The sequence below is a fragment of the Pelecanus crispus genome, chromosome 12 (genome assembly GCF_030463565.1).
Source record: "Pelecanus crispus isolate bPelCri1 chromosome 12, bPelCri1.pri, whole genome shotgun sequence".
Classification (NCBI taxonomy): Eukaryota; Metazoa; Chordata; class Aves; order Pelecaniformes; family Pelecanidae; genus Pelecanus; species Pelecanus crispus.
Window position 1 is genome coordinate 7,264,625 of NC_134654.1, and position 26,129 is coordinate 7,290,753.

General features: G+C 40.6%; 1 protein-coding gene across 1 annotated transcript; it reads left to right on the forward strand.

Annotated features, from left to right (window-relative positions):
• The first annotated feature begins 4,115 nt into the window (after nucleotides 1-4,115).
• LOC104033942 (merlin) lies at nucleotides 4,116-23,427 on the forward strand. The gene is made up of 18 exons (XM_075719477.1): nucleotides 4,116-4,147; nucleotides 5,538-5,655; nucleotides 7,443-7,568; nucleotides 7,933-8,055; nucleotides 11,759-11,842; nucleotides 12,485-12,553; nucleotides 12,774-12,856; nucleotides 14,131-14,206; nucleotides 14,646-14,783; nucleotides 16,562-16,636; nucleotides 17,402-17,515; nucleotides 17,958-18,080; nucleotides 18,671-18,888; nucleotides 19,771-19,873; nucleotides 20,605-20,732; nucleotides 21,333-21,483; nucleotides 22,156-22,365; nucleotides 23,392-23,427. The coding sequence occupies exons 1-18, from the start codon at nucleotides 4,140-4,142 to the stop codon at nucleotides 23,425-23,427; spliced, it is 1,983 nt and encodes a 660-aa protein (XP_075575592.1). The 5' UTR covers nucleotides 4,116-4,139.
• Nucleotides 23,428-26,129: the final 2,702 nt, after the last annotated feature.

Sequence of the window (26,129 nt, forward strand, 5' to 3'; positions counted from 1 at the left end):
TTGAAAAAAACCCAAACCTTACAAACTCAATAATGGAAAAAAAAAAAAAAGTATTGACTTTGCCATTACGTTTGCGGTAGTGTGCTCCTGGCAGCTCATGGAGCTTGTGGTCTCTGTTTCTGTGACTTTAGGCTGAGACCATCCTTTTTTTATTTAAATACGTTCACTTATTTTTCTCGACTGGCAAGTATTTTGGCTGCTGCCCACTTTTCAGGCTTGTTCTTTTAGGCATTATTGTCCCATCATCTCTCATCACAGGAAGAGAGCAGGTAGGGAATTGTATTTACTTAACAGGACAACACTGCAGCTTCCCTTTTTAAGGTGGCTGGGTATGGTGAGAACAGGCTATTCTTTGTGTGGCTGGAGACGCTGTTGAAATAGTTTTATCAAATGCTATCAAAGGAGTTATGTGGAAGTTCATTATCCGTTCTTACAGATACCTAAGCCAAGATTCATGGGCCTCTCTTATTTTAGTGCCTTACTGCTTGAATTACAGTGGAGAGAAGTTGGGAGGAGTCTTGCTGGCACAGGCAGGAAATGGTTAAGAGCCTTTCATATCACCTGGGAAAGCAATTCTTTGATTTTTCAGAGGGCGCTAACATGCTGCAGTTCATAGGAAACAAAGGAAAGGGGATCAAGTACAAAGTTGTTCCTGGATTTTATTTTCAGTGGCAGAACTTGTGAGGGCTGGATATTGATGTCTGCTGAAAAATATGGAATTTTGGATTAAATTTTGGATTAAAAAGAGGGTTTTTTTCTTCTTATCTTTTTCAGAAAATGATCTGTGAGGTAAGTCTTGATTCCAACTGGTGACTTTAGGTAACTTCTCTTCAGATTGAGAGGTAAGAAAAACCTTTATATTGCTGACCCATTTTAAAACAGTGAATTCTTTGCTTAAATTGTTACTTGGACAGGGCAGGGAGCACAGGCAGAAGTGTGAGTCAACAACTGTAAAAAGCCCACAATGCTTTCCTGTATTGTCTGCATTCAAATTGCTTGCATTAATTTCTGAGCTTAAGTGTAGAAATTCAGGAGCTGGGAGAAACATACTGGGTCAGGGGAACCTGTGATTAAGAGTTGCAGTAAATATTTCAGCAACGACAGGAGACACTTAAATTGTAGTAGTATCTGTGTTGATGTACTTTTGCAGTTGATGCTTCAAGTGTCTTCTATTGGTGGCTCTTAAAGTAATTCCCAAACCTTGCTGCTTTAAACCATGCTGCACTCCCAAGGGTTTTATATTTCCAGCTTGTGTAAGGCCTTTGCTAGCAGACGGTACAGTTGCTGCCCCTGTGCATGTGTTGATCCTTAATGGCAGACTGCTTTTGGGGGTATGAGAGGGGTGTCACAATTGCCATTCATTCCTAGCCTGTCTGCACCTGAGACTAAGGAGGTCTCTGCTTAAAAAGTGCTGCTGGCTTTTTGTGTGTGTGAAAACAGATGCTTTTTCACTTGAGTGTGGCTGACCAAAGTGTGATTGGATGGTAATAGCTCATGCACAGTTGCCACTGAGAGCAAGTGCCATGTGAAGGGAAAACTTTATATCCTGTGGAGAGCCCTGCAAACCATCCATTCACCTTGGAAATGCTAAACTGAAAGTAAATTGTACTCTCACTCTTGGAAGGTTAATTACAGCTTGTTCGTTGAGGTATTTCTCTGTGTCTGTCTCTAATGTACTGAATTCTGGTGGATTTACTGAGCTTTGGGGGGGAATGCTTTCTCTTTGTACTTTTCAGTTAATACTGTAAGTGGTATCTGATGTGTGGGTTATTTCCCATCTCGATAAAGTGTGCAGTGCAGTGGTGTGACAGGGCTGCCCATCTAGTGCTGTGATATAGATAAGCATCAGTCCTTGGAAGAGTCGCCTTGCCAGTTCTTCTTGCTATTGCCTGCTGTTCCCAGTTTCCCTTGCACCCCACGTTTTGCTCAGGCACTAGTTTCTCATTGTCAAGAAGGGAGAAGACTAATCCAGTCAGAGCTGGTGGATATCAGTTCTTTCGTCTTGGACATGAACACAGTAAAAGGCAGAGTTAGGACTGTTTAGTTCCTGCAAATTATATTCCTCATCACTGCATTTCTGTTCCCCTCATCAAGCAAAGCTTTTATCATCTTTCTGTTGGTTTTCATAAGGTGCGGGAGAAGCTGTGGACATTCACAGCTTCTGAACAGTCTGCTCCCAGATTCCGCCTGGACAGGAATCTTTCACCACCCCGCCCTATTTTGGATTAACATGTTATTTGGTAAGGTTATGACATGCTCTGATCTATTGCATTTTGCTGTTTCTGGGTCTTGAGCCTAGATACCTGTGGCAACTGCAGAAATAAATCACTGGAGCTCAGTGACAGAAACTCTATCTTGAAATGTGTTGCACATGATTCACAGTTAAATGGTGTTAGTACCAGGGATCTAGAGAGTGGATTGCTTTTGCATTTAAACAAAAGATTGCAAGCCCAGATTGCCTTATTCAGCAATTTCTTATTTGAAAAAGTTATTTTTCTAAAAACTTGACTGTTAAGTGCTTTTGCTTATGTTGTCAGTATCTGACATTCATTTAAGCTATTCAGTGTGAAAACCTTTTCTATTTCTTTACCAGTGCTATTGATTAAAATGCAGTTTACATTTCTTGGGAAAATTTGATATTCAAAAATGCCTTTTCACTGTGAGTCAGAATGTACTTTTCCATGGAATAAAAATTCTGGGAAAAAAAATGCTATTGGAAATGTTGAACAAATTATATTGTCATTTCAACCTGGTTATACAAGAAAAAAGAAGGAACTTCAAAGTCAAAATGAAGGGCTCTGGTGTTTTTGTCATTTTTTGAGAAAATTAGTACGTTCTTCTGAAGCTGTTCAATTTTATCTGTTCAGCGTTTTCCATATGAAACTCTTTGAGAATGTTCTGTACTGGCCCTAATTCCATGTTCCTGTTTAATTCAATTGGCTGTTTCAAGTTACATATTAAAAATTAATTATGAAGCTTTTTTCTCCTTTGTCTTCAGCCATTGGTGTTTCTTCTAGAACTAATAGAAAAAGGGGTTGCTTCCAGTATTGTATAGTAGTTTGTAGTTCTCATGCTTTAACTGCTATATCCAATGGTACAATTATTTACAGTAAGTCTCTGGTTTTGAAGAAAACTGGACAGGAAAGACCTTTGGAATGTAAGAGGTTAAAATATAATTTTGCTGTTAGCTGTGTTGCAGCTTGCAGATTAGAGATCAAAAAATTACTGGAATAATTACTGCTGGTTTGGATGCCTTTACGTGATGCTCTTTGTCAATATTACTGTGGTCACATTACACCATACTACTACGGTTGTTTTTTGTTTTTTAAATATTCCTTTCCCCTTAATTGAAATCACTTTTCTATGCTAAATAGAAAGGACCTGAGCTCTGCTTAGTAGTGTGCACTGAGGTGTTGCCTAAATTATAGAGGAAATGCACTCTGTGGCAAGATGTGCTTTTCACTCCTCTGAAAAAAATATTCCCTGAGGACAAGGGAGTACCCTGGGGGAGATGGGTTTTGGGCTCTGGATATGTCTATCTGTGAAGTACCCTGGCTTGCACGGATTCTCAGTAGTGTGAACTGGCCTCTCCTAGGACTGGTGGCAGAAGGACCAGCTTGGGAAGGGTGCTTTGAGGGCAGGTAGTTTTCTCCAGTCTTGAGATGGGAGCAGATACTGTCACACTGTTTTGGATAGTTCAGAAAGATCAAAATTCCTACGCTTTTCCAGCAACATAATCCTATTGTTAGTGAATTTTTCTCAGGGTGCAACCTGTCTGTGACTTAGTTAAGCCCATTATTCCTTGTCCTAACCATTGTGGTCATGACAAGCAGACATTATAATGTCTCACCACACTTGTCCCCTCTCTGTACTAACCAGTACCTTCATTTTACCACAGGTTATTTTCTAGCCCTTGGATGTCTCCTTCGGATTATCTCCAGTTAGCCTATTATCTTTCCTGAAGTGTGTTGCCCCAAACTGAACAAGACTTCAGCAGAAGCTTCACCAGAGCCAACTGGAGGGAGAGGACTCCTCAAGTAGTCTCAATCGTGTCAGAAAGATGAATTTTCTCCTGAGCTTTTCTTCCCCACTCTGAGTTGTCTCAAGTACTTGTTCTCAACTCTGCCACTGATGTCCATATGATTTGGTAACTAACTCATCTGTTCTGTACCTCAACTTCCCTACAATTTGAAAACAAAAACTTCCATATACATTTTATCTCCTATTTAGCTACTTGAAATTTTTGGATGAGGGGCACATACAAAGTAAGTGGAAAATAATCAGTACATTTGCAAGCCAATTTAGAGCTTGGCGGAAGCAAAGAAGGGGACAAGATATTTTGTAAAATCCTGGAACGTACAGACCAATGGAACTTTTCAGTTTAAACTAGGACTTTATTTTGGAATTCCTTAAGGAGAGATTGGAAGTCTGCCACACTGTAATAGTCTTATATTGTAGGAAACCAAGAATGCCTCAGTCTCTTCTTGACCTATATAGTTCACAGATACTAACTAGGTTGTGTAAGTCTGAGCTGTTAATTTTATAAAGTAAAAACAAGAAGCAAACTTCACAGGCTGATTTCATGGCTGTGGAAATAGCATGTCTCATCAGTTTTCTTGACTGTATGCAGTCAATTGCAGTTAGAATAGAAGATTTGTGAAGGAATTTTCTGTAGGCTTCTGCAAAATTAATTTAATTTCACTTTACAAGAACTCCACTGGAAAAATTTCTGTTCTAAATAGCTTTCATCATTGTGAGTTAGTATGCCCAAGAGAACAGGGTAAATTCAGCTTAGTAAAATCACTGTATATATTCTTGGCATTTGTATCATTTCAGGGAGTTAAGATAATCTTGTAAAGAAACTCAATAGGTTAGTTGCTCAAGGAGCCATAACTGATGGAAAAGAATTGAGTTGGATTTGATATCATAAGGTTTTGCTGCATTGGGTAGCTCTCTACTGTGTTTTACAAGTGAAGCCTCCACTGATGCATTTGGTGTTGGTACATACCGTAGAGACCTTTACTGAGAAAGAGAATTTTGCTTGGATATATAAAAGGGATTAGGAGTGTCATATTTCTGTTGGCATTATTCAAAAACCAGGTATTACTTTTATGAAACTCTAAACGTTCATCCATTGCAGAGTTTTGTTGCAAGAGACTGCTGAATTGCATGGATGTGGGTGATTGTATGGAGTACAAGGGCTGGATTGGAGGTTCCCTAGATGTCCTCAGCCATAGTGAGAGGCAGGACCCTGGATCTTGCAATATAAGATCTGAATGAAGTTCTTTCTAGTACTGTAGGAACCCAGTGCTTGCCAAAGTCTGAGAGGAAAGATGGGAATGACATTTTGGAGCAATTGGTTTTTAAGGAGCAAACTACATGTTTTGTTTCAACATCCTTTCTTATAGGCTTGGACACAAAAATGCATATTTAAAGGTGACTTTGTTCTGCAAGTTTGAACTCATCATACTTTGGAATCTAGCCAAGAGAATGTTACTGAATTTTCAGCCCTAAACGTAATGCGTGTTTTATTTCAGGTGTGGCTATCCTCATAAACTAAAAAATATGTCCATCCGAGGCCTGAAGAAGAAACAACCAAAGACTTTTAAAGTCAAAATTATAACAGTGGATGCTGAAATGGAGTTCAGCTGTGAGGTGAGAGTCCTTAGCAGAATGCTAGAAAGATGGAGACTGACCTCTGTATTAGCAAGACATAAATTTGAAAAGTTCAGATTATCAGTTCATAGATAGTCTTAAAACTGATCTATTTTTGTAAACAATGGACTACTTATGCTCAGATGCATTCTTCTGTTAAACAACTCTGACTGTTCAGAATTCAAAGCTGTTTCCATGAAATCCATTTGACTGACACTGCTAAATTAGCAGTAGGCCTGCTTTCTTCATAAGCATTCCAGCACATGATGCAGGGCTTGTTTGTAAGTATACCTACTTCTCCACAAAATTCTTTTTTTTTAAGTGATACGGCTCTTTAGGATACTGCCGGCTTGGATAAAGAAGCCTGGTCAGAGCTGTTCCTAAGATGTTGCTTATAAAATAATTTATAAAATGGTACTTTTGTGCTCAGTTGATCTGAGACATTCTCTTCAAACATGATTTGCCATTAGTTAACTCCAGTTTATTTCTTTAGCTACAATGTCTGGCTTACATCTCTGGGCAGAAGAGAAAAATGATCAAATGAAAAAGCTAGCTTTTTTCCATTAGTTATGGCTATCTAGTAAATTGGATAGAGAAATCATGACTGCAGAAAAATATGGAAGAAAACAAATACAACAAGTGATCAATTGCTAAATTAATTGGGCTGCGCTATTGAGGAGACAGAACTGTGCCTGATTAATTCCTAATCATCCAGCAAAAGCAAAGAAAGACATACAGTTAATTTGAGAAGATGAGTTAGAAAACTGAGGTCCAGTGGGACTGGCAATTCTAATGAGAGACTTGACTGACTTGTGGGGCATTTAGTATTTTATTTACAAGGTCCCTCAGAGACAGAATAGATTAGTCACAAGCAGTGCGCTTCTGTGACTTACTGATCTAGAATACTTGCAGGCAGAGCTGTGAAAATAAAGGATTTAGAAAATTTGATTTAGAGATCAGAGTCCTTGTTATCAAATCCTGCTTGATGTATTCCTTCCTTTGCTATCTCTCCCTTCTCCCCAAATATTGCTCTTCTGCTGGGATGATTTCCTACTTTTCATCCAAATATTGCCCAAAAGTTCTTTTGTTTGCCATTAAGTTTTAGTGGCTGACCCATGCAATTAGACAAAATAATCTTTTTAACATGTTGCCAAACAGAAGAAACAGATGTGCTGCATTTTTCAGTGAAAAAATGAGATGATATAGGTGTGTGAATTTCAGGACCTTTCATCAAAGTTTCTGTTCTCTATGGAGCCAGGGTAGTAAATTACTCTAGAAGACAGGCTCCTGTTAATTTAAATCAGAGTAGCATAAAGGCTTGGCTTGGTGCCACTGAAATAGCTGAGGTTTGAAAGATGTATTTGCTTTGATTGTTTGGCATTTCTGTGCTGTGCCCTGACACTCCTTTTGATTTCCCCTGGCTTTCTCTCAGTCTCTCCAACTTGTATAAACTATTGAATAAGATTTTTACAAATATTAATAAAGTCTTGCCATATCCTAGGAAATCAATAGTATCCTCATTCCCTGTGCTCATAAAGTGCATGATGCTGTGGTTAAATGACTACAGCTGCTCTGTGAATCCTTCTCTGGAGGAGGGGAAGAGGAGGTAGAGCATTTTAACTATTGCACCTCTGCTGTAGACAGCAGTGGGCATATTTCATTGAGAAGCTAAAGGTGAAAGAAGAGTTTGTAGGAGAAAGGCAAATGGTAGCACAGTTTGCTTGACTAAAATGTAGCGAATTCATTCAAGACATACCTGGTTTTCTTAATTTGTTTTTTTCTTTTAGATGAAGTGGAAGGGAAAGGACTTGTTTGATCTGGTGTGCCGAGCACTTGGTTTAAGGGAGACTTGGTTTTTTGGCTTGCAGTACACAATAAAAGGAATGTGCACCTGGTTAAAGATGGACAAAAAGGTAAAGGAAACAAGCAAACAAAAAGTGTGGCAATTTTCTACTTAAAAAGATTTATTTTTTCTAGCACAGGAGCTAAAGGAGTGTGTTACATGACAACTCATGATTTCAGATGGTATAATTTTTTTAAGACTAATGTTTGTTGTGTTATTTGGTCTGATTGCTTCTATCACATTTGGCCTGAAATAGCACACACCGATCACCACTATATGCACCGATTGCTATTAGATTAAAGCTCAGCATTGCCCTTCCTTCTAAAATATAGAAAGGCTGCTATAAGTGGATTATTGATTGCTTTCTGATTTTCCTGTGGAATATTATTTTGAGACACTATTTTTGCCGCTGATTTTATTTTACCTTTAAACAGGTTTTAGATCAAGAAATCCCCAAAGAAGATCCCATTAGCTTTCATTTTTTGGCTAAATTCTACCCAGAGAAGGTAGAAGAAGAACTATTACAGGAAATCACCCAGCATTTATTCTTCCTTCAGGTCAGGAACAATTTTTACCCATTAATTACTTCTGTATTTACCCCAGTCCTTTTGTTTTGTCTTTGATCTTGTTGGCAGCTCTTAGTCTCAGAATGATTCTGCTGGCTTCAGCTGTATTAGTATCTCTATCTCTGTAAAGATATCATTTTTATGAAATACAAACATCTCTCCTGACTGCTGTAGTTTTGTCTACTGGTAAGCTTAATGTTGTTTGCCTTCTGCAGGTTTTTGTTCTCTTGATGGCTTTGCTTACTGTTTGTGCTAGGAATGAGAGTTAAATTGCTGAGACCTGTAGTTTCATGTAAAATAACTTTTACATGTAGCAGTATGGGTGATAATTCCACATCTGAATATTCCAGACTTGGTTTGCTCCTATAGTATGTGTTTAAAAAATAAAATCCATGTAAGGCTGGCACTGCTTGAAGAACTGTGAGGCTTTTGCCCTAACTGGTCAGTGCTGAGAAGTGAAGCCATTGTTTTTATCAGCTTCAGAAATTATCTTGAGGACTGTGTCATCTGGTCTGCTCTGGCTGCAGCTAAGTTGGATGAAGAGAGTCTCAGCAGCTGCTTGTCACTGCCGTCTTAGACCTGCTGGTGTAACCTCTTGTGTAACCATTCCCTAACCTAGTTCTTTCAAAATGACCAGAATTAGAAGAGACCTGTTATTAGATGTACGTACTGCATGGGGGAGTGACTACACAAGCAATTATGGTGGCAGTTGTGGAGGTGGAGAAGAGGGAAGGAATGCTGATAAGCAGTTGGGGACAGTAAGCTTTTTCGCCCATATCAGCTGCAGATGGAACAAGACCTGTGACTACAGCCTATCCCTGAAACTAAAATGTGCAAGTTCCTAAAAATAGACCAGGTGGTTACTGGGAGATCTTGTTGTGTATGACTGTAGAAGGCACAATCACTAGAAAACAAGAACTCTCTAACCTGTCCTCCTTAAATCTTCATTTTGGATTGTAGGGAAAAAAAATCATAGAATTTGATAGCCATTCTGAAATACAGGTTTGTTCATCTAGCAAGTTTCCAAAGGAGTGGAGCAGCGTACACAGCTACAACTCACACAGAAGATTCACCACAATGTGTGATCTTTTTAAAAACAAAAGTCTGGAGGCATATGATTATTGTCTGATAGGCCCTGGATGAGAAGTGCTGTTCCCTTGGTATGGTGTTGATATTCTTCTGAAACATCCAGACTTGCACACACTTACTTCTGCCAGACAAATTAGCCAGTTTGAGTTGTCTTCCCTACCCCACTGAACTGGGTGCCTGCTACTCATGTTAGCAGAATAAATCTCCAGCCCTGGCAAATCTTCATTACAGATAACAGAACCCATTTCAGCTCTGCCATAGGGGCAGCTACTGAGGAGCTGCAGGACAGCAGTACTGTGCTCAAGAGCTGTGTGAACACAGCTTGGTCTGTACACTGTGGTGGTTCTTACAAATTTCCATGAGATGGAAGTCAGTAAAAGTAATAAAGTTAACCCCACACATGCATTGATGCTAGTAGCTTTGCAGAAGCAGCTTTCGTATTTGCCACTTGGTTTTCTTTTGTCCCATAAATTGTTTGGGTTCTCTTGGATCGATTAAAAAAAGTAGATGAAGGAGCAAATTCTTGGAGTACAGTGCTTTGTTATCAAAATAAAGATGCATCAACCAGGAAAAGCCATGCTGTGGCTCCACAGCTGCAGCAACAGGCCATAGCTGTAGCAATAGGTATACAAGCTTTGAGTTTTGGATGGTGACTTGTTGGTCAGCTGTTTCTTCCAATGTCTGTGACATCCAGCTTCTCTCCTGAGTTGCTGTGGAGTCCTCTGCAAGTTACAGCCTTCTGGTGTGTTGCTTTATTCTGGTAGCTTTCAGGAGTATGTGTTTGTGCAAGTAGATTGGGTGTATGGAATAAATTCAGTCTGCATCTGTAAATAAACACAGTAAATACACTTGTTCCCTGAGGAGGATGTATTAATGAAGTAATAGGAAAATGCTATTGTTCCAAGGGTTAATATACTAACTAGAACTTCATCCAGAACCAACCCTTAACCACTTGGCAATTTGTTTCTTAAGCTAATTTTGGAAAGGAATGAGAGGGGCAGAACTCTTTTCCTAGTCTTTTAATCCTGATTTTTTTCACTTTTTTCTTTTCTCCTTGAACCTGCCTTGACTAGCAGATATGCAATTAGCAAATTCTTCTCATTCCAAAGTAGAGAAACAAGACTGAAACAAATTTGAACTTGCAAAGTTTCCTGACTATTAGAACTTAGGATCACACCTGGATGCTAATAGGAAAAACATGTACAGACATCTGGATGCCTACAGATTTCAGCTCTACTGACTATTCAGACCTTTACAAATTAATGTGGCATAAAAGCTTTTTGCAAAATATGTGAATAAATGTAAAGGACTAAATGTTGTCTGTTTAAAGGTTAGGTAATTTGCTCCTTCATAAAGAAGTATAACAAAATGCCCTTGTGAGAACTGATTGGGGAAAAAAAAAAAACCAGACACTTACAGGGGATTTATCTTAAGTTGTTCTGAATTCTGAAATGTATGATTTGCACCATGGAGTACGAAAGCTGGAGCTTTCCAATTTGGAAGAAAAGTCTTTTCAGTCTTTTCATTCTTTCCATTTTAACAGTTTAGAAAGAATTTTCCCTGTACTATAACTTAGATTCATATATTGTGCTCACTGGAGACTAAATTTAAAAGAAAAACTCATTCATTGCAGTTCACAGTACCTACAGTGCCAAAGTGTATTTGTAAAGATAGCTCAGTGCTATCTCAAGTAATTTTTTGTTCTGGAAAGGTTTAAGACTGTGCGTGATGCAAAATTTTCTTGTCTTGTTCTTGTTAGTAGGCTAAATACATTACACCTGAGAGGAGGATTTGTGAAGATTAATTTCCTCTTCCCTCTTTAGGTTTTCAAGTAAAAATTACCCGACTGATTCAAAAACAAGCAACATCTTATAAACTATTACACCTCTGATCTTGGTACCACCATAGATTATTAAAATGAAAAGAATGTTAAAAGACTCTTTACCATTTATGCTGGGCTTTTATTTTTAAGCCCCTGTTTTTTTGTTGTGCTTTGACCACTGTAACTAAGTGCTCTATTAGTCAGCTTCCCTTTGTGGGGTCTCCTTTATTCTGTCATTCTGGAAATCTTGAGAGCATACCATTATGGTTTTCAGTATGTCTCTGTCCTTGGCAATATTAGTCAGCTGGACAGCCCTGAGCAATCTGGTCTAGTTGGACCTGCTTTGACTAGATGACCTCCAGAGGTCGCTTCCAGTGAAAAATTTTGTTTTACATGTTGTAAGTCTAACTTTTCCAAAGCAGGAAGAAAAAGAAGAATTCTTAAAAGGAATGAAGTGCAGGCAATAAAATTTGTTTTATAACACATTCTTTTTCAGGATTCCTTATATAAATGTGTGGAGACAGCTCACTGGCATTTCTATGAACTTAGAATTAAGACACTTTAACTTTCAAAAGTTGGGTGTGGAGTGGGTTTTTTATTAAATGTAATGCTAAGTAAAGGCTTCCTGTGTTTCTGAATGCCATTTTATTGTTGCTGTTATTAACTCATAATGGTGATGTTTGGTGCCAAGTTATAGTCCAGGCATGTCTAGTTTCATTTTAAGCCTGGCATAAGTCCTGACTTTGAGCTTCTTTAACCCACTCCCTTTTTCTCTTGATTTAGGTTAAGAAACAAATACTGGATGAGGAAATCTATTGTTCTCCAGAAGCAACAGTTTTACTGGCTTCTTATGCTGTTCAGGCCAAGGTTTGTGAATAGAAGTGCTTTTTTTTTATTGGATTTTTTTCTTTTTAAACACATATATATGGTGGTATGTAAAACACAGCAGTATTAAAATTTGCTGTTAAAGAAGTAGGTCATCCTGGGAGGTATGGGCTCAGCTAGAAAAATAAGCATAGAAGGACATGATGTTTTTTAAAATCTCTCAGAACATAGTTCATGCCACCAAGAGCCAACCTTATACAATGGCAGGAGGCAAACACAAATTCTTAGCAGGGCTGGCCCTCTGCAGCAGCCCTGCCTATATGCAGTAGACTATAGGAGTAGGGGAGCTTACACTCCTGAATGTAGTCTGTAGCTCAGAGAAGGGTGTGAAGTCATGGGAGGTTCCTTCATATCTGCAGTTACTGAGAGCTGCAGGCTAGGATCGAAGTCTAAGGTTATAGGCCACCTTAGTGGCTGTACTGGAGCCATATGCATAGCACGAAGGCTAGAAGTAACATCTATGGACGGTTCAGATGAAGGGAGCGTGTTTATTATGTGTTACCCTGTATACAGGAGAACCAAACCAAAATCTGTCTCAAGTGATCACATCAAACTATGCAAGCAACAAGTTCTTCAGCTTTCTGCATCTAACAAACTGAAGTATCTTTTCTTTTCTTGGGACAGTATGGTGACTACGACCCAAATTTTCATGAGCCAGGCTTTCTAGCCCATGATGAACTTTTACCCAAAAGGGTAAGTCTTTATTCTGTGTGAAACCAGATCTTTGAATCTACTCTTTGCAGCACAGATACTGCTGTGGGATTAACCAGAGCATTAGAGACTGACTGCATTTGCCCTGAACTTGGCAAAATGACCAAGCTGTGAACTGCGTTGCTGCATTCACATTGCTTGGGAGAGGCAGCACATGTATTTGTATCTTGAAAGGAAACAAAACTCTTTCCTTTCTCTGTAGGTCCTCAGGCAGTATCAGCTGACAGCAGAGATGTGGGAAGAAAAGATTACTGCTTGGTATGCTGAGCACAGGGGTATCGCCAGGTACTGAAATAATTTCATTCTTTGGAAATCCCATACATTTCAGTAACTGGTTATTTGCTCTCTTCAGTGAAATTTGGCTTTTGTAGAGTGAGCAAAGAAATAGTGGTTTCCAAGATGTGATGTAAATAGGTTAATTTATAACTAAGGATAAAAACACGTGCTCATCTGGGGTAAAAAGCGTCTTGTGTAGGACTCCAAGTGCTTGTAAACTGGACTTGCTTTGAAGTGGACAGAGAATTGGAGGGCTCTTCCAGAGTTTCATGACCTAATGTATCTAAAATAATGAGTCCTGTCTCATCAGAGACCATGTATGCCAGCAGAGAGAAGTTCCTGCAGAAAGTTTGAGCTGTGTTAAATTTGTAATTAGCCCTGAGAGATCAGTCTTTTCATTTAAGGCCATTAGCTACCTGGAGTTGTTGGTGTGTCCACCCTATGCGGCAGCTGCTTCTCTGGGGCCATAGCATGCCAGTCTCCCCCTAGAATAAAAGAATGAATCTGATATATTTTATACCTTGTGAAAATCATGGCTCAAAAGTGTGTCAGCCTACTTAGCGAGGAATGAAAACAGTGAAGACTGTTAATGCTGTAGATATGAATACATAATTCATAGTTCCAGGACTGAGTTTTGGTGCTAGTCCATGTGGACATTCAGCTACTTCTAACACATTCAGTGTGCCTGGAAATTCAATTAAACAAGAAGTAGGAGCTGTTGGCACCCAGAGGCAGCCTTTCCTAATATTTTGGTTCAGTTTGTCTTTGGCTGTTCTAGATGCTTCTTAGCACTATTTTTACTGAGTATTTTCCTCAAGACTTATTGATGTCTCACCTTGAAGAGAGAAGAATGGTGGGTGGAGAAATTCTCACCCTTCTTTGGCCTCTGCCCAAAGCTCTGTTTAGAATTTGTTCAGGACTCCTTTCTCCATGAACTCATTTCCTGAAGAAAATATCCTCATGTCATGGAAAACAATGGTAGGATAGGTCTCCAAGATGTAATAATGATGGAGTGGCAAAACTAACACAAGGATAAGACTGGACTTGAATTTTAATAAAGATTGCACTATATATGATTCAAAATAGGTACAGCTTTGCTGTCTTTATTTTGTAGAGATGCTGTTTTTATTACCCTTTTTCTATTGTTGAAACTAAGATGGCAAAATTAAAGAAAGTACAAAGAACCAGATTGCCTGTTCTTTTCGAAGTGGGAAATGTAGAGTTAGCTAGGACAGAAAGGCTGGAAAGGAATCTCCAAGTATAATCATGGTCTTATTCTTTAGGGATGAAGCTGAGATGAACTACCTGAAAATTGCCCAAGACTTGGAAATGTATGGTGTCAATTATTTTCCAATTGCTGTAAGTGCTTTATTTTAGCAATTTTCAATTGCTTGTAGGTGATGGTACTGTCCTTTTAAAATCCTCCAGGGAGTTTGGAACTGGGACTCCGGGCTTCTGCTTTTCTCTGCTGATGATGGGCTGTGTACTGATTGTCCTGACTTGGTTGACTTGCATGCTAAATGAGTAGGTGAATAAAACAGTTAAGATCTGACAAAGGTCTTGAGTAGCTCTGGGTATGTAATAGGAAGAAGGGGAAATACACTAAAAGTTTGAGCTGTTGTAGTCAACCTAGAGGACAGTTTATTAGCTAGCAGTGACAATATTCATAATATTTTGTGGAAATGTCAATTTCCTAAAAATATGGATAAATATCAATGTATTAGAATAAGCGTGGCTCTTGTCTGTGGTTGTTTAATGTCACCATAAATGGCTTTTACCGATATCTATTGTTTTTTAGCAAAATAAAAACCATACAGATCTCTTACTTGGAGTTGATGCCAAAGGTATTCATATCTACAGCATTAACAACAGGTTCTCTCCAAATAAGTCGTTTGAGTGGAGTGCTATCAGAAACATTTCCTATAGTGAGAAAGAGGTATGATGGCTTTGATATATTATTCTTTTTATATGGGCATGGGTGTGGACTGGGATTCTTGGAACAGGCTGAAAGCTGTCTCTGTTTAAATAATTTGGGGGAGAAGGGGAAAATCCTACGGAGCTTTGTTACAAAACTAAAAATAACAGACCTGCCTTTCAGATGTGCTGCATAACCTCAGTTCCCCTAGGAGCCAGAGGCTGCTCTGAGCTCTCCAAACTTGTGGAGCCCACTGTTCTGGTTCCTTCCCTGCTGCTTGTCCTTTGCAAAACAACCATGTTGATATCTGAAAAAGATAGATATTATGAATGCCACCATGACTAGCTGCTTCAGTTATCTCAGCAGGAATTAAATGATCTGTAAAGACTTAATGCCACTTTCGTATGCAGAAGCGGTCCTTGTAGATGAGGTTTGAAGCACACTGGCAAGGGGAGACATGCAGGGAGATGTACATGTTTTTCTGCCTGAGTTCTGCCAGTTCATCAGTGCATGATTTCAGTCATCAGCACAACCCTACCATTGCAATTTTACTGTGATTTCAGGGCCCATCTTTTACTTGTAGAAAGTATCAGTGGGGAGTGAGTGAAATTTAGTCTCATTACAAATCATATGGCTACATGGAAGGCTATAATCAGAAAAACAAAACCAGAAAAACTACATTGGTAGTAGAATACCTGGAATTTGTCAGCTAAAGGACAGCACAGCCTGTTCCATTTTCTGTGAGCCTTTTGAAAAAAATTGAAGATGAGATTTGCTGTCCAGAGTTAGATGTGCATACATTAGATGTGCATACATTAAATCAGGCAGGGCAGCCTGCAGGAGTTCTGCCTCAAAAGTTTTTGGTCCTTGCATGACATTAAACTCTTCTGGTCTGTGAATAAACTGTTTTAACTCCCTATTGTTGGGAAATTGGGCAGCCCTATATTAAAGCTGCACTATATTCAGCAACACATTCACAGCCCTGCTCTTCACAAGGCAACACATTCAACCAGTTGTTACCTGTGGGGTGAAATGAGCCGTAGGACATTATGAACTTGGTGACTCAGATGGCCTGAAATTATCCATTGCATTGCAAATGAATTATAGGAATAGTGCTAGCTAACCCATGAATCGCAGAAAACAGGATCGTAAAGAATGGAGCTGTATTTTGTTATGCAGCCAAACCAAGCACAACATATGAAGGGAGACTGTGTGTACTGACCTGGCAGCATGAAAGCTCTTCATGTCCTCTGGAAACAACTTAGGAGATGACTGAAAACGTGAGAAAGCAGGAGCTCCAGGACTGTTATCTGATGGTCAGAAGAACAAGTCCTTCAGGCCCTTGATACATTTTTGTTTACACCTGTGATGATTGGTATTCAGAGTGGTGTTTGACATCTCCCTGACTTTAAGAATATGACTACTTCCAGGGATTAGTAATGTATTCTGTTTTCCTGATAACCAGTGTTTCTTCCAGTGTTCTTAGTATAGTTTGCAATGCATAGGTGGTATTATTATGAAAACCACCATCCAAACTGGCACTGGGGTGGGTCTATGGGAGGCTTTATCTTCTAACAGCCTGCTAGGGGAGCAGATGAGGAACCTGTATAACAGCAGCCCTGGTTCTGATTCTTTTGAGCAAAATGTGTTTACATCACACTCCCCACATTTGTGGCATAAATCACTGCTTCCCTGGAGAGAAGTGGAGATGGGCTAAAGTTTGCATTAGTATTAATAGTTTCAGCTTTGTTTTTCCTCCTTCTCACTTTGTTTCCTTTTTTTTCCTTTTGCTTATATAGTTAACTATTAAACCTCTTGACAAAAAAGCAGAAGTCTTCAAGTTCTTTTCCTCTCAACTCAAAGTGAACAAATTGGTAAGTGCCCTGCTTTCCTTCTTTAAAACTGAGCCTGGTAATACTGACTGATATCTGAGTGAGAAATATTGTTTGTAAAACCTATGGAGAAGCCAGGGAGCATTGAGTTTCTGCATGTGTTTTCCTGAGCATTGTTCTGTCTGGGAAGTCAGAGTGCATATGTTTGTCCTCTCTGGGAAGGGGAGATGATGGGTGGAAAGCAAGATGTGAAAGAAGGCCCAAATCACAAAGGGAAAATCCAGATGCTGGAAGGTGAGGATGTAATGTATGGAAGGATGCAAAGCCACTGCAGCATCTGCCTATCTGGCTGCTGTGGGTTCTTAATCAGCTACTGCCTCTCATTTGCTGGGAGAAGCAACAAGGAAGGGACCTAATCAACTGGCTAATTGTATCATCACTGATTGCTTCCTAACACAACCACAGGGGCTGGGTCACTTCTCGCTGAGCTTGTGGAGGGGCCATCACAGGTGACCGTTCCCACAGCTATATCTTGTGTACTCTTGGCCTAGATCTATTGCCTGTTCTTATTCAGGAAAATGGAACCAGAGGGGGATGAAGGACAGAAGGAACCCCTCATCCTGTTATGAACTTCTCTAAACTGTTATATACCTGGGTATGAGCCTGCCTTGGGTGCTGATTTTCTTGGAAGGGAAGCAACTGCCAGCACTTGTGCTGAAGTCAGAATTGTCAGCTTCTGTCATCTTTGTCCCTCTGGCTGGGACACAAGCACATCAAAATTGCATTTGCTTTGCTTTTCTTATCCAGATTTTGCAGTTGTGCATTGGAAACCACGACCTGTTTATGAGGAGAAGAAAAGTGGACTCAATAGAGATCCAGCAAATGAAAGCACAAGCCAGGGAAGAAAAAGCTAGAAAAAAGGTAGATTCTTTCTGCTTCTCTACTGTTGAAAACACTGATTATTATTCCAGCTGGTGCCCTTGCTGTCCATGCATTGCATCAATATGTTTGTGGGAGGTGAGAAAGGGCAGCAGGATTGAATGTGGGAACACCTCTAGTGTGTATGCAGCATCTGAGGATGTAAGTGGTGTTTGTGAAACTGAATAGGTGATTGCAAAGATTTGGGGTACATAATAGATCAATCCAAGTGCTCTCCCAGCAGCCTGAAATAACCAGTATTACCCGTTAGAGGAGTTCAGTGCTGCAAAGTGCAAGCAGCTTCAGCATTGCATCTCTGGTGAATATCCATCCACCAGCTAGAGAGCAGTCCATTCTTCGTTAGATTAATTTGCTGTGCTGCCTCAGGCCCAGATGAGATTCTGCTGCAAACCCACAAACGTGGTATTGCCCATTCTATTTCCAGATGGAGAATCAAAGGCTGGCCAGGGAGAAGCAACTCCGAGAAGAAGCTGAGCGAGCCAAAGAAGAGCTGGAAAGGCGTCTTTTCCAGCTGGAAGATGAAGCCAGGCAGGCCAACGAGGCCCTAGTGAGTAGCACATTAGTCTGAATATTCTTGTGCTTGATGGGCTCTCTTGGTTTGGAAGCATTTCTTTTCTTTCTTATGGCTCCTGTGAGACACCAGGAATTATGGCTCAGATAAGGCTGGACAGTTTCTGACCACTGGTGGAGAGGGCATGCTGAAATACCTGAGAAAACTCTAATTTGCCATAACCTCCATTTGCTGTGAGCCATTTGCTCCCTGTATTTGGTTCACAGTGCTTTCTTCAGGAAAAGAGGGAAGAAAGGAAGCAACCTTGGAGCTGAGATTGGGAGAAAGGGGCATGGTACACTGGCACCTGAAGGGGTCAACTTCAATTTTTGGTTGATGTCTTTGTCCAACTCTAAGCAAATGTGTCTCCTTGCTTTGTAGAGGTGAGGGGCAGGAAGGAAGTTAGGCAATTCTGGAGCAGAGAAGGAACACCAGACCCTACAGTTATATTTATGATACATTTTATTTTATGGAATAGTATTTTTATCACTTGATCTTTTGGGAGAAGATGTCGTCTTCCTGACTGTCTGCAGGGGTGATTTTGTAGATGCTAGACAGGGTAACTAATTAAAAATGTTTCCTCTTAGCTTCGATCCCAAGAAGCAGCAGAGTTGCTGGCTGAGAAAGCTCAGATTGCAGAGGAAGAGGCAAAATTGCTGGCCCAGAATGCTGCAGAAGCTGAGCAAGAGCGACAGAGGCTGGAGATCACGGCTCTGAAAACCAAGGAGGAGAAACGCCTGATGGAGCAAAAGATGCGGGAGGCAGAGCTGATAGCAGTGAAGCTGGTGAAGGAGTCTGACTGGAGGTTAGATTTGCTTGAGTGGGGTCATGTGGTCCCTACTGGGATGACTGGGTGGAGAGAGTGCTGCTTTTCTCAGAGCTAAGCCCGTGAGGGAGGAGGGATTGTTCCCAAAGCAACACTGCAGAGTGACTAAGCCTTCTTGCATCTTGCTTGTTCCGCCTGGTACCAGTGGTTGTGATGCAGGTCAAGAAATTTACAGAGGATCAGATGCAAGGCTTTAGAGATGTTTAGTATTAAAGATCCAGAATGCAGAAGCATTTTCTGTTTAGCATTATCAAAAGAGCACTGGCTACCTAGCTATCTAAATTTACCAATCTGTGTACCCTGTGAGTTATGAGGCTGTTTCTATTCGTACCAAGTGATGGTCTCTTGTATCCCTTTCAGATCTTTGCGAAGTGTAAACCAGGTAAACTTGTGTGGAATATAAACCGCTCTATAGGTGTTTGGATATGCCATAACACTGTGCTGCCTGAAGATGCAGAGCAGACCAGTCTTGACAGAGGATATTTAACCTTGCTCTTAAGGGCCTTCTGCTTGTTGTAGGATACTGCCAAAAAGCTTGCCAAAATAAAGAGCAGATAGGTTGCACCTCTCCCCACCTCATGGAGAATCTGTATCAGCAGGTCATAACTGAGCCCATGGAACTTAGGAGTAGGAAAAACATGTTAATTCAGCCAGTTTGTGCAGGATTGTCTTTGAAAGCATGTGTCATGCTGTGTCCAGTTAGTTCTCCGTGTGACCATCCTACCACAAGTGTCTTCAGGTAAAGGAATCACAGCAATGGATCTTGTTCTCTGGAAGCTAGTGAGTGCATAGCTCTGAAATCCATGTGTTGCTCTATACTGGAAATCATCAACCATTCACATCAGGATATTTGTCTTACAGAGCCAAGGAAGCAGAGCATCTGAAACAAGATCTGCATGAAGCCAGAGAGGCTGAACGGAAAGCGAAACAGAAACTCTTAGACATAACCAGGCTTAATTGTCCTGTAAGTTTCTGCTCTACTAGGCACCACTTCATCTTCAGAGATAGTCAGATGTTGACTGCATTTTTATAGTCCTCATCAAGCTGAGTAGTGGCATGTCTGCATCCAGCTGGGGGACAAACACCTATAGGACCCACTGGTGCTTAAACACAGTGTAGCTAGCATGGAAGCTGTATTTGTTCAGGACAGTGAGTCAGGATGACAAGAAAGGCAAGACAAAAGTAAAAAACAGGACTGGAGTTGGGACTTAGGGAGCAGAGATTGTCTTGCCTGCATTCATGCCTAATACTGATTCTGTGCCATTTTAGTTGGCAATGCTTTGTGGAGGTGCTTGTACTGAGCCAGCTGTGTTGTCCTGGCGTATGAATTGCTCATGAGTGTCTTTAGGCAAAGTAGATGAAGCTGTTGCCAGCAAGAAGGCAGCACTAAGGCTTTGTGCCCCAACTCCCTCTTCTGCTCTAGTCTTGTTGAGAATGGATTTCCATTCTCTGCTAAAATAGATAGAAACATTGCATCCAGGATACTACTCTGCCCTTGGATCTGTGGGTTGCGGACTTCAGCAGTTCATCTGGGGCCACTCAGGTAGAGGGGAAGGGCTGCAGTAGCATCTGTGTGTCTCAGAATCCATGTGTAACTTATGAAACGGTTCAGCGTGGCATTCTTGCAGAAGCTGGGGAGATAAACCCAAAATCAAACAATCAGATCTTACTGACAGTGCTTGTTACCTCTTTCAGCACATGGTCAATTACCCACAGTACTTGCCAACTGACACCAGAGATACCAACTTTGACAAAGGATCCATAAAGCTGGATTTGAAGGACATTGACCTCAAGAGACTATCCTTTGAGATAGAGAGAGAGAGGTATCAGTGTTCTTATGGTGTAAATAAATGTGAATGTTAATAATGGAAAGTACAGAAAGAAAAAAAAAATATCTGGGAATCACAGTTCATCCATGTAACTACTCAGGATGGCCTCCTGCTTGTACATAGGGCTGGAGGCCTTTTACTGAGCTGGTGTGGATTATGTCTGTGTAAGACTAGCTATTTACACAGAGGAAGAGTGTTGTGGTGGCATCAAGCTATGACAAGCCCAGAACCCTTCTGTCTTGAAGAGCATTATGTCAGGGGCAAGGTACTTTGCTGGAGTAACAGCATGTTAGAGGACAGAAGTTTCCCTCTAGTGTTGAAGTATGGTATTGCTTTGATCTAAGACATCGAGAGGCTTTTCCTCTCTTGGTCTGGGAGGAAATGCTTGGTAAAAAATTAGTAAATGTGTGAATGCTGAAGGGTGAACCCCCGTCTGACTGGGCCAGGGGAGTCAGGCTGACATGTGCCAGACTTCATTTTGCCTATGAAAAAACCAAAACAAAGAGCTTCCTCTCTCCTCCTTCCACCCCCCCACCCCCGTTCTTGAGCTATGTCATGCCAAAAAGCTTTTTGTCTCCAATGTGTGGACTACAGGCTAGACTACTTAGAAAAGAGCAGAAAATTTGAAGATAGACTGAAAGAACTGAAGTCTGAAATTCATGCTTTGAAACTAGAAGAAAAACAGTCTGGGCTTTACTCTCATTGGAATGAAGTACTGGGATCCTTGGATCGCTCCTTAGGAAATGTATGTACCCTAAATACCTGCCACTTTTTTCAGCATGAACCATAAAACAGAATAGTGTAGGTGTGCCAAAGGTAGCTGCTGTATTTCAGTTCAAGGCATGTGCCTTAGTACCGTTGATAGTAAAATACTAAAAGTGTGAACACAGACAAGAAAATTCATGTCAAAACAAAATCTACAAAGTTTTTCCTGGGTGGGATACCTGTACCATAAGCAAAAAACAATCATCTTATTTTACAGGTTATGAAATCACAGTAAAGGTTTAAGGTCTTGGAGCAAGCTAAATTGTAACTTAACACATTTAAACGTGGTTTCTCATAGTTTGCATCACACTCTCATTCACATGCTTTGTGGTTGCTAAAAGTCATGAAAGTCTTGGTGTATTTTTTTTTAAGGCAGTGAGGAACTAAACCCAGATTTTTGTTGTAAGTTTCTTGTTATTTATATAAACACTCCAGCCTCTTCCTGAACCAGTGCAAGAACAGGGCTGGCTTTGTCTTTCCAGGTTATTCCACATGTAGCAAAAATGGCTCCAAGGCAACAGTTTTAGAGAAGGGAGGCTTGGAAAAATTATGAGGGAAGATGGCCTTTATTTTCTGACTATGCATCTGATGTTCTTTTTGGCTTAATGAGTGATATAGAGAAGGCATTAAATTTCCATGTATTCTTTTAAAGACCCCATCATGGATGAAAACCTTCGAAACTGGAGATTCATTGGATATAAATCTTCAAAGACCTTTCCCTGCTTACTCGTTAAATACTACAAGTAGCTGGCCTTGTACCAACAAAATTCAACACACAGTGCCAGTGGAAAAGTCATCTTTTCAAGCAAATTCCTTGGTTGCCAACAGTGTGGGCACAGGAACCAGAAAACAGATTATAAAGGTAATCAGATTTGTAAGTAAATACACAAATGTTGACTAAAAGTAGAGCTCAGAGTTAAAGAATGGCTGGCTTTAGGGGCCTGTTTTGTCCAGCTCTGTCACAGCCTCTCAAATGATGAGTCAATGCATGGCTGTTGCATGAGTTTGGAGACCCTGCATTGGTGCACCATTCGGGACTGTTTATAACTTGAGGCCACCTGGGTTTTTTTTTTTTTTTCACTTATGATCTAAGCTGGAATGCAAAGCTGTAAGCCTTGGTAAATGAAACAGATGCCTGTATGCAGTAGGAGGATCTGTGTTAAATTTTATTTGTATCAGCCAGGCTTGGAAATAAGAATGTGCTCCCAGGTATAGAGAGCTTAAAACATACTGTGCCTGTCTTCTGGTTTTAACGGGCAGGAAGTAAGATACCAGTAAATGCCTAGACTTCCAACAGTTCAGTTCTCTTCTAATGTGATCCCTGTCAAAGAGTCTGAAGAGCTAATGAGCTGGGTCTTATGAAAAAACAACCTGCTTTATTTCACTAGAATGGAGAATCTAGTATGCATTCAAGAAGAACTGTAAGGGCATGCGGTCTTGAACAGTGGGAAGGAGATTGGCTTTCTCTAGGCAATGCTAATTGTGCAAAGTATTGGGAACAAAGAAAGCTTGATGTGTTTGCTGCTCTTTTATTTGAACAAAACTGAGGGGTTTTAGGATCAGTTAGAGGCTCTAGTAGATAACATTCAAGACCCGAATCTTCAGGATTGTGTGCTTAGATCTAGAAGGGACACAGCTGAGTGTGGCAACAGATGAGGAAGCAGCTCTTCTAATGCAAGTAACAGAAGCAGCTTTTAAGACTAATCTAATTCAACTAGCAGGGGTGAGGCAAATATGCTTGTTTCAAGAAGGGAGAAAAATGTATTGCAGGGTATCTTGCAAAGGCTCTAGAGTTGGAGGTAAAGGAAGAACTGGACCAAAGGGAGTTACTTTGTTTTAAGTAGGAGTTCAGGGTGGAACTAATTTTTCCTATTTGATTTACCTGTAGGTTCAGCAGCATGACTCGGACGTGATCTACATTTGAAGCCTCTCATTTCCTTACCAGACTGGTAGAACCTGGTGGCCATCTTTTTGGCTGCTGCAAAATGCACCTATACAAGGACACTTGCGCAGCTCTGTCTGCTGACAGGCATCGGCATAAGAGACATGGTACTATAGTTAGAGCGGTGCCATTCAACTTCCAAGCAGGTAACAAGCTGGGAGCACTAAAACTGCCAGTGTAAAATGGCTAGTGTCTTTGGGTACAATGGTAAACATACAAACCCAGAGGATTGTTGTTTACTACTTATGCACTTTTGAAGAAACACTTTATATTTCACTAAACCTTCCTCCCCCAGGTGTTTTTTACACACTGACTTATCAGTATGGTACTCTACTTTTGTAGAAAGGATGCTAGGCAGTAAGTGCCCAGGAGATGTTTGGGATGAGAAAAAAATTGTATGAGCTTGGTGTTTACCTACACAATAGACTAATTATGTTTTTGGTTTGGTCCATGGGACATGACTCCCACAGAGCTGCTCAACATTTTAGTGTTTGCCTGCCAAATGTTTTCCTTTTCCTCCCCAAACATTTCTTGGTTTGCTTAATTGATTTGCATTTCTCTGTGAGAAATCCCAGCTTTTAATTCCAGATGTAGAAGTGGACATCCTCAAATACCTCTTATTCCTGGGGGAATCCTTTGTCTGGAATGCAAAGCTTCTGCTCTCTTCCCAGTTTCTCACTACATCAAGCACTTTCTGTTGCTTTTGCCACTGCAGCAAACTTTGCATACATTAACTTGTTTCCCAGTTCTGTGTAACACAGCTTCCAAATTAGACAAAGACAAAAGATGCTATTGGCGTCTGCTAAAGTTGGACTTGCTTCTGATGGAGAGGTGCATGCAGCACAATGTCTGCCTCATTAGTAAAACCTACTTACATTTTCTGATTTTTGTGTGTTTCACCATAAAACTTCAGTCTGAGGACTTCTGGGGAAGCAGACAATATGCAGCTGTAGCTAAAGCAGTAGCACAGTTGAGCGTGTGATGTGATGTAAAATTGAATGTTAATGTTGTTAAATATCTTGTTCTAAAAGCTAAAATTAAAAAAAATACATTCAATAAAAAGCTTCAATTTCCACTTGATAGTAACAGCTTTGAACTGAATGTTGTGTCAGTATTACAACAACATTAACAAGGCAAGTTCTAAGAACAAACATGCAAACCTCCTCTGTACACCTCTGCAAGAGACTGAGAGCGCAGTGGGGGATAAAATCTGTAGCCAGCTCTGTTCTCAGACTTTTACCAGTCCTGACAGTTACATGGCATGATGCATGTAACAGTGATCTGCAGTGGTGTCCTGTTGTCCTCTCAGCCTTGAGAGTAGTTGCTGCCTTCGGCTGGCAGGGGGGTGTGTGTGCATGTGTTAATTCTCATATCAGACAGAGCTGTGAAGAGATGTTTGCAGACTACTGGCTATTACATGCATCGTTTCTGATCTGTCTGGGAAAAGCCTTGTGTGTGAGATGGAGAAGCTGTCAGAGGTGTCAGACTGAAGAGGCAGATGCTGTCAAGGTCCCAAGGTTGGGTAGGTGGTGTTGGACAGTGGTGAGATAGGAAATGGTTCTAGAGGAAAACAGTACAAAACAACTCTGAACATGGCATTCTCGGATTTGGGGGTAGGGAGGAGTGCTGGGATTTCCCTGGTTCTTCTTTTCCTGTTTCCTCTTTTTTTGTGTGTGTGTGTCTTGCCACAGATAACTAAGCTTGTACCCTCATTCTGCCACATGTGCTGGGGCTTCCTTTTGCTGTTGTGTCTGAATTGCATCGTGGTATAGGGCATAGAGGAAGAGAACTGCTCCACATGCATGATTGATTGATTTCTTTGGACTTGGTCCTGTGTATCACAATGAAGAAAAGGACAGGGTCACACTGCTGCCAGCTTAAAAATGAAGCTTATTTGCACAAGCTGTTCTCAGCCTGCTGGCTCACAGGTATTCTTGCTGTGCATTGTTCATGTGCAGCACCATGTTCCTGCATACCTTGTATGGGTGTTTGAAAGATTAGATGGGACAAGAGGAGCTGGGATCTGCTGGAGAAATGCTTGCATGACCACAGATGAAGTCAGATGTACTAGGGCTGTTGCTGGGAGGGCACTGTGAAGAGAAGTGCCACTCAGGCATTAGTTTGCTTAAAACCTAAATAAATATTTTCAGTGATTAAACTTTGTATGTTGGTGCTTCTGATGCTCATACTCATTTGCAGTATTGACCACTTCTTAAAACAGGCAGCTACAGATGTGTTGAGGAGGATGTGAGATTGTCTTTCAGTCAAAGAAAGTATGAGAAGCATGAGCCCTGGTTTCTCCCAAAGCAGGGAAGAGAACACAGATATCTTGTTCTAATTGGTAATTGCAAGATTTATCACCCTAAAGAGCAAGGTATTTATCTGATGATGCTGTTATCATCTTTGAGCATTCGAGGCCCAAAGTACAGCTGACAATGGTGAAGACCTGTGGACCTGCAGGCAGCAGATGGTGCTGCAATGCTGCTCTGCCGCACAGCTTAGACTTGCCCTACAACAGCTCAGAAAGACCTGGCTTGGAAACCCTGCATTGCTCCTTGGGAATATCTCCCAATTTGTATGTTCCCACACTAGCCTCAACTTTCTTGTATTCTTTTCCTGGAGTTTAACCTGATATAATTTTTGAAGGGAATTCAAAATGTGCATGTACTGTACTCTGAGAAGTG

Coding starts and splice junctions, on each gene's coding strand:
- LOC104033942 (XM_075719477.1), top strand. Junction 7,569..7,932: donor GGTTAAAGATGGACAAAAAG/GTAAAGGAAACA, acceptor ACCTTTAAACAG/GTTTTAGATCAAGAAATCCC. Junction 20,733..21,332: donor TTTGAGATAGAGAGAGAGAG/GTATCAGTGTTC, acceptor TGTGGACTACAG/GCTAGACTACTTAGAAAAGA.